The sequence below is a fragment of the Erigeron canadensis genome, unplaced genomic scaffold, assembly GCF_010389155.1.
Source record: "Erigeron canadensis isolate Cc75 unplaced genomic scaffold, C_canadensis_v1 Conyza_canadensis_unscaffolded:18, whole genome shotgun sequence".
NCBI lineage: Eukaryota > Viridiplantae > Streptophyta > Magnoliopsida > Asterales > Asteraceae > Erigeron > Erigeron canadensis.
This window is the reverse complement of record NW_025215581.1, coordinates 5,248-19,527: the sequence shown is the minus strand read 5'-3', so window position 1 is coordinate 19,527 and position 14,280 is coordinate 5,248. Positions and strand designations below refer to the sequence as shown.

Sequence of the window (14,280 nt, the reverse complement as noted above, 5' to 3'; positions counted from 1 at the left end):
GCTTAGGAAGTTCTAGTGCCATCTACTTTGCAGCCATCATTCATGTTTAGTATGTAGTTTACAGGAAGTTTGTGTGTTTCATCTTAACATTTACTTTATTGCCTGTTGTTTTTGAGTAATTAAGTATCAACTACTCTTGAACATGTTCATTCTGCACTGTTTTCGTTTCAAATTGTTGGTGTTCATTGTGTTGCATGAAATTACATGCGTCAACTTGTAGGTACAGTTATTGAATCGCTCCAAGGGCCTTAAGGCCTCAACTGATTCTAAACATTGGGATGTCAATAGAATAGAGCTCCTTGAAACATATACTCATATTCTTAGCATTATCTTAGATTATATGTGATGGGATTTCTGGACTTGTATGCACGTTATGATTATTTATAGGTTTGGGATATCTGATAAGAATTTTTTTTGTTGTGTACACCAGTAATGGAACATAAAGTATGCAAAGCCATACAAATAAATATAAACAAGCTAAAAGGTTGAGGGTTCAAGACAACCAAAGAGATTACAAGCTTTGGGACTACAAATATTGCTAAGTCTTTGACAAGTCTAATAAAAGTGACAAAGCAAAGAAAAAGAAAAAGATACCATGGATAACAGTGAGAAAGATGGGAGGATATGCCTGGTTCGGAGTTTGACGATGATGTTGAGCAAGATTACCAAGAAGAAGCTGCTACAAAATTCCTAAAATGGTACTAATAACAAATCTTTTTAGGGTCTGCTGCTATACTACTTACTTATTAAGCAATCAACCATGTTGTCGCTTTTTCATATTTAACATTCACATCATAATTGAAAATTATTAATCAGCTAACTTAATACTACCCGGGTATCTACCTGGGTGCTTAAGCTAGTATAGATAATAAATATATTTTTTGTCTCTGACAATTTGATTTATTACAGAAACAACATCCAAAATACATTGCGCCAATGTCCATGAATAGATTTGCTAATTTAGCAAAGAAATGATGCATTGCTCCAAATGTCTCCCGTGTGCTAACATCTTCAGAATCTCACATGCAGAAGGGACAAGTAATTGATATAAGGAAGGGAATAAATAGTAATGTACAAGAATTTGACAATGGTGATAGGAGAATTGGTCAACTAATTGATACAAATCCTACTAAACAGAATAAATCAAAAGAAAAAGTTACCAAGGCTGAGTTGATCAAAAAGAATTTAGATCATTCTACTTCTGTCACGAGACACAGAGCCAATGTAGCTAAGAGGAAGTTATTTGCAATTGACAATGATGATGAGTATGAGGAGCGTGACTTGAGATTTGATGGTACTTATTATTTTTTTATTTAAATATCTAATATATGATATATGATTAGTAATAACTATAGGTACAGTTAGCTATTTTTGATGCTTACTTTTTTTTTTATATAATAAAGCTGTTTTTGAAGCAAATGAAGCACAAGATGATGCTGAAGCCGATGACATTGAAGACATGGATGTGAATGACGTTTATGAAGAACAAGATAGTTCTGAAGATGATGAAGATGAAGACATGGATGATTTACCAAATGAGAATGATTCAGAAAATGAGGACAATGAACTTGTTGACGAAGAGCTTGAAGTTCCAGAATATGGATGAGCATGAAGAGCATGAAGTTCCAGAACCAGAAAATGAAGCCCAACATGAAGTTCAACAAATAGGAAATGAAGCAGGTTTGTTCGATCTGCTTGATTACATTGTTGGCTTGTTCGTTAATTCAAATATTGTGTGATACATGACGAATATATAAGAAATTTATATTCAAACCAAGAAATATACAACCCAAATATATTGTATTAATTTCAAATCTTTAGTATTTTTAATGTACAATGTTCACTTTTTGTAGTTCCGAATGTACGTAAAAGAGTGAGAGGACCAACACGTATGCCAAAAGTTTGGGCCCAACAAAAGGGAGAGAATTCCTATTTTAGTTAATGAACACGGACAACCTATTAATGACAAAAGTAGTAAACTGACCCATTTCATGGGAACCCTTTCAAGGAGCGGAAAGTATTGCCCGGTTCATAAACCATGGAATAAAGTTAAGGATGCTAAAAAACAAGCGTTGCTTGAACTCCTAAAGGTACATAATTAATAATCTTCTATATGTTAATGAATAAAGTATTAGTTTTCTCATGTGACCTGTTTCATTTTAGACTAAATTTGATATTCCGGATGATCCTGTGACGGGCACATGGATATTGCAATCATTTGGGAGGAAGGTGAAGAACTGGAGGCCAAGACTTAAGGAAAACTTCCATGATCCGTCTTTGTCACTTCAGCAACAAAAGAAAAAAAGGCCGAAAAAAGTGCAAAAAAAAACAATGGAAGAAACTTGTGAAATATTGGAATAAAGAAGAGACTAAGGTATTTGTTCAGACCTTTTTCCTAATTATTGGCATTTGTGTTACTTGTCTTAATTGGTCTATACTCGTATATGTTTCATTAGCAAATTTGTCCTCAAATTATTGGCATTTGTGTTGTGTTATATCGAATCCAGATTGTTTGGTATATGTACTATTTACACATAGTCCATGTTGGAAATATGAATATAAGGAGGCCTAACGGCTGTCATCACTCACATCACCTGTAGATAAACTACACCACTTTAAGGCTCATTGCCAATCTTGAATTTTAGCTCATGTAGTAATGAGCTGAAAGGGTTTGTAGTGTTATATATTATTAGAATCCATGTTACTGTTTTAATGGCTTAAAGAAGTGAATAAAGCTTCATTTTTTTATTTAGACATTGGGATGATGGAGTATAATCTCTATATGCTAGGTTGGTAATGGTTTAATATCACGAACGCGTGAATAATCTAATTACATGGGATAATTACCTCGGTGAATCTCTGTGAAATCTTTCTTTTCATAAGACGAAGGTTCATACACTTGTTGGTGGTAATGTATTTGGTACTATTTTTCAAATAAAAGAGTAAAATTTATATACGAATAAAAAGTTATAAGAAAAATGATGGAAGTACTATCAGGGTTGTGAGCCTGTGACATACCCACAGCTGATGACTAAATAAGAAAACACATAAACATGAGCCACCACAACGACTAGGCTACATACTAGACACCTAGCAATAAAGCAGCAAACACTATGTTCCATAAGCTCAAAGCTTCAATCGATTAAGCGGAGGCTTAAATCTTTAGTGACATGATCTTCAATCGGACAACTTCATATATCATCTGATTTGGCTAATTTGATGTATGTAAAGCATTTCAAGTATGTAAGCTACTCAGTTGAAAGTTTTTTCTACCACTTTTGTATAGTAAAAGTGTAAACTAAGCATGCGTAATCCGCTAGACCTAGGTTGAGTTATAATTACTTCGGAAATTATTTCTTATCAGTTAGATAGAGCTTCATTCTATTTATTGTATTGTTTTTATTATCAATAGAGATTAGGAATTGTAATTAGGTTAGGAAACATTTCCATCAACAGTAGGTACAGATAGGGCTTTTAGCGTTGTAATCATGTTATGCTTAATTTACTATATTGATCTTGTGTTTAGTTCGGAGTGTAGCTCTGGAAACTTGACTGCTATCAGAGAATTAGCATAATATAAAGTTTGTCTTTATCGTTTCATCTATTTGTTTTATCTTCAGTTGACCAGTTTTTTTTTTCCATTTTTTTTAGAGCCGAGTCTAATTATAGTCAAATAATGAACTGTGAATCCCTGAATCTATATCTGGCATCTGCAACATTTTATTAGAGCTGAGTCTTATTATAGTCTTATTGTAGCATTACCAAAGTGAAATGTTATTTGAGTAAAGAGACGAAGAGAAAAAGTATCTTGCGCAGAGCAACATTTTAAATATGTTCATATATATACATTCACCTAATCAGTAGATACAACCTTGTGTTACTTGTCTTAATTGGTTTATACTCGTATATGTTTCATTAGCAAATATCGTTAGTTTATATACCATTCTGATATTTCACTTTGCTATTGAAGATGTTAAGTGAAAAAAACAAGGACAATCGGCAAGAAAAGAAGATGGTGCAAGTAACTGGAAAAAAAAGTTATGCTCAAGTTCGTGAAGATCTAAAGGTAATCGTATGAGATAATGCAATTGTTAATGTAGCATGTCGATATCCATTGTTAATACTCATCTTCTTTTTAATTGAACAGGCTTCTTTGGGACGAGATCCAAGTCGGATGGAAATGTTTGAGTCATGTTTCTCCAAAGGTGGAACTACCAAAAATGCAGAAGCTTCAAATGCAATTGTAAGTAATATATGCTTATTTATACTTATATATATCTTTTCTATATGTTTTTGATGATGTTAGAATATATATCTTATACTTGAATGTGCTAAATTACTATCATGATTACTTCATGTATATTTTTCTTATTTTATTTGAAAGCTTTTGAGGAATTTATATTACTGTGATTAATACAGGCACAAATGAAACAAATTAAATCTAATCTTCCCGAGGGTTCCAACGATAAGCCTGGACCAGATGATGTGTTTTCTAAAGTCATGGGTAAAGATCGCAACGGTGATGTGGTCATGTATGGTTTGGGTGTTCGTGCTTCTGATGTTTGGGGGGTACTACCAAGTCGTTCCGCATGTCATAGAGAAAATATCCAATTGAAGGCTCAATGTGAAGAACTTACTAGTAAAGTGGTCCAGTTACGAGCCCAAGCAAAGATGAATGAGTCGATGGATGGTTCCAGTGTTCCGCCTTCCGCATCACATTGCCCTGTTGCAACCAATGGACCTCCACGTTTACGGGTATGTTTCTTTTCATTAATGTTCTGCCTTTTACATGAATTGATAATTACAATTGAAACGGTAGACATAAACCCCTATCATAATAGTACTACTGGATGAATGTTCACTGAATTAACTTTACAGGATTGTTCTTGCCTAGATAGTAGTTTATGCTAATATAAAAAATGGTTGTGGAAATATTTTGCTCATCATTTGCTTGTCCAGCTAGTTTTACTTGTTAACATATGTCCACTATATATTGTGTTATATTTGTCTACTTTTTTGGCTATGTTTGCCTGCTTGTTTTACTTTTAGACATACATTTGTTATGGCAGTTTAGGATATATTTGGAGTTAGTTACTATCTTTGACTTTTACTTATAGGTTTGAGTTTAACCTTGACTTGACCTTGCATTTTATGCATTAGTGTGGAGTATTATGTGTACGTTACAGGGAGAAAACATGTAGGTTTGGCAGTATCTTAACAAGGACTATATGTACATAACAAGGTGAAAACATATATTATTAAAGTTAATAAGTAGTCAAGAGTATCGAGTACAGATTACATGATATACTTCTTCAACGATAAAGATCATTAGCTAGTGAGATCCCTTAAAGGGTAGTAAACTATTAGCTTAGAAAAAATTGTTTTAAGTGTCATAGCATCATACTAGTCAAATTCCCCAAGCTAAAGGGAGAATTTGTTTATTACAAAGCTAGTTAGATTTATAGAGGAACCCAAGTGAGATTTTTGGGACTAATGACGTAGGCCTTCACGTTAGAGTTGAGCAATTTCAGTGCAACATCCGATTTAATGCATCGCGGAGTTTTATACTGGTTAATGGACACTCCTTGTTTGATAAACAAGTCCATTAGGGACTCAAACGTGCCAGACTTCACCACGCTTATCTCAAGTGGTCCAATAGCTATATCATTGGTGCGTAGTTGCCTGTATATGTAATCCAGATCTTCTTCTATAGAATACAACATTCTTAAAGCACCTTAGGGCCAAGTGGGGAGGTGACCTTTTCTAGGACTGAGGATGTGTTGTGTTTGATCTCCCAGTATATGACGTAGTGTCCTGGCAACATAGCTAGTGTATTCCACAAGTAGAACATTGTACGGTTCTAAAAGTTTTTTTGCTGCCATGATGCTCTTATGAAGATCTTCTTCATTAGTTTTGTCGCTTTCTATGCTTAGAATGAACCGAAATTGTGGGGTTCGGTTATGCAATCCAGTCACTGGGAGCACGTCTCCAATACAATATCGGTTTAGCCCTGAATCAACCAAAAAAACAGACTTTTTAATAAGTTGAACACTTCATCGATGTTGGCATCTTACAAGTAGGCTAGGTTGAAATGCAAACGTAAGAGGATTAAAACAGATGTATCAATATGAAATATATACTTATATTCATGGTTAATTATACTAGCTTGTTTCATCGGGATACTGGAAATAGAGTAGTAGATGATTATGCATGATCTCTTGATAAAAATTTAATATTGCAAAAGAAATTTTCAACCACATCTACTATTATAAAGAAAATGAGGCAAAAACAGGTGATTAGGCAGAGCTCCTTGTTATGTCTGAAAATTTTATTTAGAAATAGGTCCATTTTTCAATTCCATTTTCCAACTTGAGCATAAGTCAATATACTTTGCCTTAGGCCATAAGTCACACACTATTTCTTTCCATGATTGACGGCTGCATATGTTTTCAATCTCATCTGCCTGATGTGAGTCTGCTAACTTGAGCATAGCAGACATGGCTAATCGGCACCTAGAATATGTTATCATCGGGTTCAATTGGCCACAACGAATAACGCTGCATAGACTGCTCCAGTTGCGTTCAAGGAACACATAGCTGATGCAAATACGGCTCCAAGCCGTGTGACTTGCTGGCGGTGGATTAGCCCTGCCAGTAGCTAGCAATACATGCTTTTTGGATTATGGAGGCAGAATGGAGGTAGTTCAGAATGGAGGTTATATATCTTTTTAGATTATGGAGACAGAATGGAGGTAGTTCAGAATGTTTTTTTTGTTGGTTAGGGTTTTAGTGTTGGTTTTATTGAATCAGATTACAAAATTATTAGATACATGTATGTATATATATATATAGAGAGAGAGAGAGGTTATATATGTTTTTAGATTATGGATTTAGGCCTTGGAATTTTAGATGGTTTTGAAAGTATAATGATCAAGGTTATGTTCTTATTGTATGTTAAGATAAACCAGATCTTTTTATTATCATTAGTATACGACATGACTACACGTGGAACACAGTGGCGGATAGTTTCTATTTTAATCTTCAGGGGGATAGGGTAGTTTTTCAGGTAGTTTTTCTGCATTTATATTCTTTCGACATGACAAGATTGTTGCATCCCATGTATTCTGTTCATGACCTGTTAACTACCAGTGACGACTACAAGTTATAGGAAATCTGTTTGTAAATTCAGTATTTTTTCAAATAGATGCACCAATTAATCTTTATTACAGTATGTTTCGCAAAATGACTACCCTTTATCTGAAAGCCTAGTTCTGGTTTGGAGTGCTACTCAAGTGCATACATAAAAATGATAGCAAGATTATATCCCATTGACTATCTTCCTTCACCCCATTAGGGTCTTAAAGATATTTTAAGTTCTACTTTCTGCCTTATTGCTCTTAATCCCAATGGTATCTAATCTTTAATCTGGTTTTCATTTTACGGAAAATGAATTTAATTGTTTTGTTTTCTGCCTTTTCTTTTGATATTTTCAACATTGATTTCTATAACATTTCACTCATGTCATGTCTAGTAGTAAGATAGTTAGAATTAATGCTTTATTTCATATTATTTTTTTAAATAAAAATGTTAGCATGCTAGTGTAACAGTTTATTATTGTTACTCATTTTTTGTGTGAAATGATTGAACTATTATAACTAGAGTTTGATTGTTGAAAATTAAAATATAGGTTGGAAATGAGGTTTTCCTTGAAAGCATTCTAAACCCAACGGAGATTGTTGCAAAAGGATGGGTGAAGAGCTTGGACCCGAATGAGCTAGTGGGTGGTAAAGAGATTGGAAAGGGATGGTGTGAGGTAAATTTTCAAGTACCGATAAAAAGAGATGAAATGTTGGTGAGACCATATGGATTATTTTCTACAATTGAAGATTGTATTGGTGCAATTATCGCATGGCCCTGTCCTTTCATCTCGGTATGTATTTGTTAAGTTGTTTTATTAATAATTTTAGTAACTTGTACCTTAATGCTTATACAAGAATGGTTTATTTGTAGGTGGTCCGTCAAGATTGAGGATTCATGATAACATGGGATTCTATGCTAGCTTCTCATCTTTTCCATTGCTTTTAATTTCTTTTGTTAGATTTTACAAGACTTTATGTTGAATAATGTTATAACTTTTTTATGTTTAATGTGTTTGTAATGAACATGTTTATTTGAAATATAATAAAATTTTATTTCTATTATTACTTGAGGTTATATACATAATAACTATATATTCGTATTTTATATATGTTGGTGGTGTGTTTATTGTTTGATAGAAACCATTATTTGGATGTCCTATTAAACATGTTAGAACATTGTAAAAGTGTCATAATATGTTTTTATTAGGACGCTAATTTTGTTGTTCATAAACACATTATGCGACCATAAAGTTGGTTTCATAATCTTATTTGAGATATTAGGTCTCTTTTCTTGGTACTAAAGTATATATATAATGTTACATACCAAGGGCCCTATTATCTAGTTTTTAAAGACGCTTATATGTGTACTAAAAGATTAAAACTAGGTAGAACATTGTAAAAGTGTCCTAATATGTTTTTAACAGGACGCTATTTGGGTTGTTTGTAGACATATTATACGACCATAAAATTGGTTTCATCATCTTAATTGAGATATTAGGACTTTTTTCTTGGTACTAAAGTATATATAATGTTACATGGTAAGGGTCCTATAAAATAAGGACGCTTGTATGTGTATCAAAAGATTAAAAATGAGTAACCACATCTTAGAACATTGTAAAAGTGTCCCAATATGTATTTATTAGAACCCTAATTGAGTTGTTCATAGACTTATTATGTGACCATTATATTGGTTTTATAATCTTATTTGAGATGTTAGGACCTTCATGACTTTTTACGACCCCCTTACATGAAACGCTTTTACCGTTGGTCTTATTAAATGAAAGGTCCTATATAGGACGTTTTTGGGTGTCCTAAAAGCCATGTTTTGTTGTAGTGTGATATTGTTTAAGCAAATGAAATGAATGTTAATTAAGGGGCTAATGTGGTCTTTGAGATTCGGACAAGTATGTCCTTGGGGTGTCTTTGTATACCTAGTCTACCTAAAGCTTCCAACTTGGGATAGGTTGTCAGAAAGTTCGCTACATGGGTCTCATAGAAAATCACGGGTTCCTTATAAATAATGAAATGCAAAAGCAAATAATGTTAAATCACAAAGTAATTAAATTTAGTAATCTACAAAGTGTCTCATGATTTGTTTAAGGATGTTTTTGAATATATATTGAATATTTGTTATCTTAGTGCTTGTATCGATTACGGAAGTATATCTGAATGTGGGTCACATAAGTTAGCAAATTATACAGTGGCATATTAGGCTATTCGGGTTACATGGTGACTGTCCTTGGCCAGGGTATGTCGAAAGTGTCACAACTCAAAGGAAACTGGAAGTACTGAGTGTTTAAGAGGACAAATATACCGGTAATTGTAAGTCCCTCGATAGCTACAGATCGCTCTCGAGATCGTCTATTATTATGTCGTGAGTGCGGAATCCTCACGAGATAACTAGTTTGATTAGTTAACGTGTATATCGCTAATTATTAAGTAAATAATCAGCCGTATAATGCTATATTCGTTTCTATAAGCTATAGAACGAACTTAGTGGTCTGGAGTACGTGTATGTCGAATGTAATCTCTTTAGGGTATTCATTCGTATATATATGTTTCAGATCGAACTGGGCTTGCTGGGCTTTGTTCTTACGAACTTAGCTGCCCAGCCCATGTAACGAAGTTAATCTTCGTTTGTACCAAACGAAGTTTATCTTCGTTTGCCTCTAACGAAGATATACCTTATCTTCGTTAGATATAAGACTTAGTTATATTCCTTAGTGTTTCATCTACAAGGAATCCTAACACATATTATGTTTGTACTTGCATAACACACAACAAACATCATACATAACACATATATATAACACCAAAACATATAATCGATCATTACCAAAACATATAGTCCATAATTTATCAATTACATATATAGATACGACTTAAAATAACATAATGTCTTAATCTAAATGACATATCAAATCTAAGTTGCTGTTGTCACATCAACGTGCATCAACAAACTCCCCCTTGACAGCAGCACCTTCGATTTCTTTAGTCTTCAACATTTGATCATTCATCAAACAACAATCTTTTGCTATTCACATGAATATCTTCATGTAAGCAGAGTTGAAGTATCTTACGATATCTACTTTCTTCATGCTTCCAAAATGGCAAGAATGAGCACTCTGTATCGTATAACTTTCTCAGATCATTTCTTGAGAAGTTCACCAGCTGCATCGGATCATAAACTCTTCTTAACAAAATCTTCTTCTTTGAGTCTGCATACATCTTGGCTTCACCAGAATTTCGATCAATTTTCCAATTATCCATCTTGTCCAAGACATCTTGTGCCCATTTCTTGGAGGGGACCTTGATCATGCACTTAATATCATTTTGAACATACTCAACTATTTTATCTGGCTTGACTACTTTTTTCTTCGATCTTGGCTCAATCTTAAACTGTGGTTTATCAGAATCTTTCATGTTCTTCCTCAACCAGAAATCATTTCTAAGATTCTTAACAACAACATGAGCTAAGCCATCATCGCTTGGATTGATAATCCAGTTATTTCCAAGCTCATGTAAATCTTCTTCACACAAACTCCTGAAATGTCTCTCACACCACGCTAAGTACTGACAACCTTCTGGTCTTTTAAGAACAAATAACTTCAGTTCATCATCATAAAACCAACTCCAGATGATTGTCTTGTACTTTGCAGCATCTTTGTCTGAGATATGTGTCCAATACAGATTTGGTTTCCACGTTTCCCTATGTACTATCCATTCATTAACTCTTTTCTCGGGAACATGTCGATCAACCATATGTAATGAATCATCATCTCTGAGAGGAACTGGAAAATCATTTTGATTGAATGATCTTGTCACATTAATCTCATAATCAGATGGAATCAATACGTCACCATTCTTAGCATACACAACAAAATGTAGAACTTGAGTTTGGTTGCTGAATGGAACTTGAAGCATTCTATCCCGAACATCTGCTCTCTTCTGATCCAACACTCTATTCTCTTCAATCAATGGATCTTCAGGAATTGAGTTCCATACTTCATCAAACCCATAAGGCTTCTTGAATATATCTAGATTTGGCTCAGGAACAAATTCGCCTTCCTCGAGCTCATCACCATCAAAGAATAAATCTGTATAATCTGAATCATCTATATAAATTTACACAAAATGAACACCAGAATAGAAAGAATAATCATGACAATTATAATAAAGATGAAATGTACTTGTATTGAAATAAGATATATTACATTTTCATTACACAAAATGTCATAACTTATTACACACAATCAATTATACATTCTATCTAAAAATCTTTATCATAGACAAAATTAGAAACCTGAATCACGAGGAGCACCAGAAGGACCGGCACCATTACCAGAAGCACCAACAGCAGAAGTATCTGTCTCCCCCTCGATCTCTGCACCTTTTCCTCTATCTTCAACTGGGCGAGAAACATTCCTATCACCAGCATTATCAGCATCATCATCGTCATTCTGACGTCTTGGTTGAACCGCTGACAATCTGCAGACCTCTTCAGGAACTTCTCCCCCTTGATTCTTGACCCAGTTGATCAAAAAAGTTAAGGCGACGCGAGTATCAGTGAGATCAGACTCCAAAGTGCGAACTCTAGTCTCCAAAAAATCAACACGACGACCAAGCGACGAATCGGAAGGAAGTCGGTAAGATAAGGAAGGAGCCACCAAAGGACGTAAAACTGGTGCTTGTGAAACAATATGAGCAATAACAGTAGTTGGTCTTGGAGGATCAGGCATTGCTACAGAAGAAGCTTCAACAACACGTCGACGCTTAATTCTGGTATATTGAAGTTCAACACTCCCTTGCCTCTTCACCGGACTAACCGAACTTGCTCTGTTCACCGGATCTTCCATATCTTCAAAAATCTCACGCAATTCAGAATCATGTTGAGCTGCTACATCAGGATCAATCTCAGCAGCAGGAATGGAGTTAGCTGAATCTGAAATTGCGGGAACAGCGTGACAAGCTTTGCTTCTACGTTCTCTATGAAACACAACACCCTCTTGATCAAATGACTGATGTGAATGATCACTTTCAAAAACAGCGGAGATATCGTGAATCATCTTAGTTCGACGTTCAGCAGCAGCAGAATCATCTGTGTCTGTTTCATGTGTAGTAGCAGAACCGTCGGAACTATCAACATCACCTCCATCATTTCCATCATCCGAACCATCAGAATCATCCCTCAAATCATCATCAGAACCATCAACCGAACTTTCAGAAGTACCAAAATCAGAATCGGCATCAACATCATCCACAAACATATCATTCTCAAGACGAGATTGATAGTTTGGATTAATCAGGTGACCAAAAAGTGGTGGATCATGAAGACCAGCCACATTACTCGTATTGGCTTCAAGATCAGCAAAAAGACGCGAAGGCCAAGCATGAAGAACGTAGCGAGGACCTTGGTCATATACGAAGTCAGGACAAAAATGTCTAACTATAGCCATCACAAAGCGTGGATACAAAAGAAATCGCTTTCTCCCCCTAGCGTTAATCTGATCAATAAACTCCTGATAAAAGTATCGGGAGAAATGATAAGGGCGATTATATACCAATGCAACCATCTGCGACGCAATCTGTGCAGATAGTTGATCAAAGCCAGCCTAGCGATTGCTCAAACAGACGAGCAATGCATACGCCAAATACCTCCATCTTCCCTGAAAACCACTTTTGTCAAAAGGAAGTTTGACCTGGCCAACAAATCCCATTCTCTGAAAGCAGCGAAAAAGAAGTTCGAACTCGTAAGTCATCTCGACGTCTTCCTCTTCTTCTACGCCTGGTTCTGCTCCTAGATGCAAAATAGTACGTAGCGATTCAGCATTGAAATCAAATGTTGTGCCTTCAACAGTAGCACGTACAAAACTCTGTCCTGCAACCATGACTTCATGAGCAGTAGACCATAAAGAATCAATATACTGCCTAACCAGTCTCGGCGAATCACAAAAAGCGAAAGATAATCGCGAGCGAGCAATGTAGTTGAACATTTCATGAAAATGTTCGCAATTATGCTGATCTGGATCTAGGTTCAGTGCAAGATTGTGCTTCTTCACAAACTGACGAGGAGCGAGAGCCATTTCTGCAAAACCAATCACAATATCGAAACAAATATAAATAATCACGATAAATGGATTGCAGAATTTGAAAAAACCTAATCAAGAATTTTGCAAAGTAAAACTGAACGAAAATAAACAATAAATTCGTTAAGTATACAGAAACGAAGATAGAATCTAAATTCGTAAGCAATAACTAAACGAAAATAGATCTTAAGTTCATAAGAACTAAACTTAAATTTTCACCTAACGAAGTTTAAGTTCGTAAGGTCTAAACTGTATATGCAAGTTCGTAAGTTATAACTTATCTTCTAAGTTCGTAACTTATAAACGAAGTCTAAGTTCGTTTGAATAAAACGAAGGGTGTTAAACTTTGCTAAGTTCGTTCCTTATCAACTAAGGGCTAAATTCGTTTCTACCCAAGTTAAATTCGTTCAACTCAAAATCTAAGTCCATGTTCACAGATCTAAATTCGTTTTGAATTAAAGTCTAAGTTCGTTTGCACAAGTCTAAATTCGTTTGAGTAAACCAGATGAATGATTACAAGAATTTATAAATATAATCAAAACAAAGCAAATCGAAGATACATGAAAAACCTAAATCGTTTTCGTGAATGAAAATAACATCAAACACTTACTTAGATCACAGTTTGCACAACGAATCAAGAAAACGAATTAGAATGAGAGAAAAGAAAAGAGTTTGGGTTTTAGGGTTTTGCTCGAAAATGAAAGTAATTTTCGTTTTATGAAGAAGTAACGAAGAAAAACCCCTTTTATATATGGAAATAACAATGGGCCAACTATGGGTCGGGCTAAACTTCACAAACGAAGTTAGCCAAACGAAGATATCCTTCGTTTGAACTAAATTGTTTCGAACGAAGATAACAGTTATCTTCGTAAGAACAAATCAAGATCAGAAAATATTCCAGATTTCAGCAAGGTTCTGAAAAATTTTCAGATTTTCATTCAAGCAATCTTCTAAAACACAACCCTTCATCACAATCTGTACATGGCAAAAACTCATTAGAATGCAACCTGTTCATGCCTTGTACTAAAAACGTGCTTATCACCCAAATTCATAATC

The 14,280-nt window shown here is 34.7% G+C and overlaps 2 protein-coding genes across 2 annotated transcripts; both read left to right on the top strand.

The window, feature by feature from the left end:
* Positions 1–1,023: 1,023 nt before the first annotated feature.
* LOC122584261 (glutamic acid-rich protein-like) lies at positions 1,024–1,606 on the top strand. The gene is made up of 2 exons (XM_043756474.1): positions 1,024–1,294; positions 1,404–1,606. Exons 1-2 carry the CDS (start codon positions 1,024–1,026, stop codon positions 1,604–1,606), a joined length of 474 nt encoding a protein of 157 aa, XP_043612409.1.
* A 385-nt stretch (positions 1,607–1,991) lies between these two features.
* LOC122584259 lies at positions 1,992–5,123 on the top strand. Its single transcript, XM_043756473.1, has 6 exons — positions 1,992–2,090; positions 2,164–2,229; positions 3,971–4,066; positions 4,148–4,243; positions 4,420–4,755; positions 5,118–5,123. The coding sequence occupies exons 1-6, from the start codon at positions 1,992–1,994 to the stop codon at positions 5,121–5,123; spliced, it is 699 nt and encodes a 232-aa protein (XP_043612408.1).
* The last annotated feature ends 9,157 nt before the right edge of the window (positions 5,124–14,280 follow it).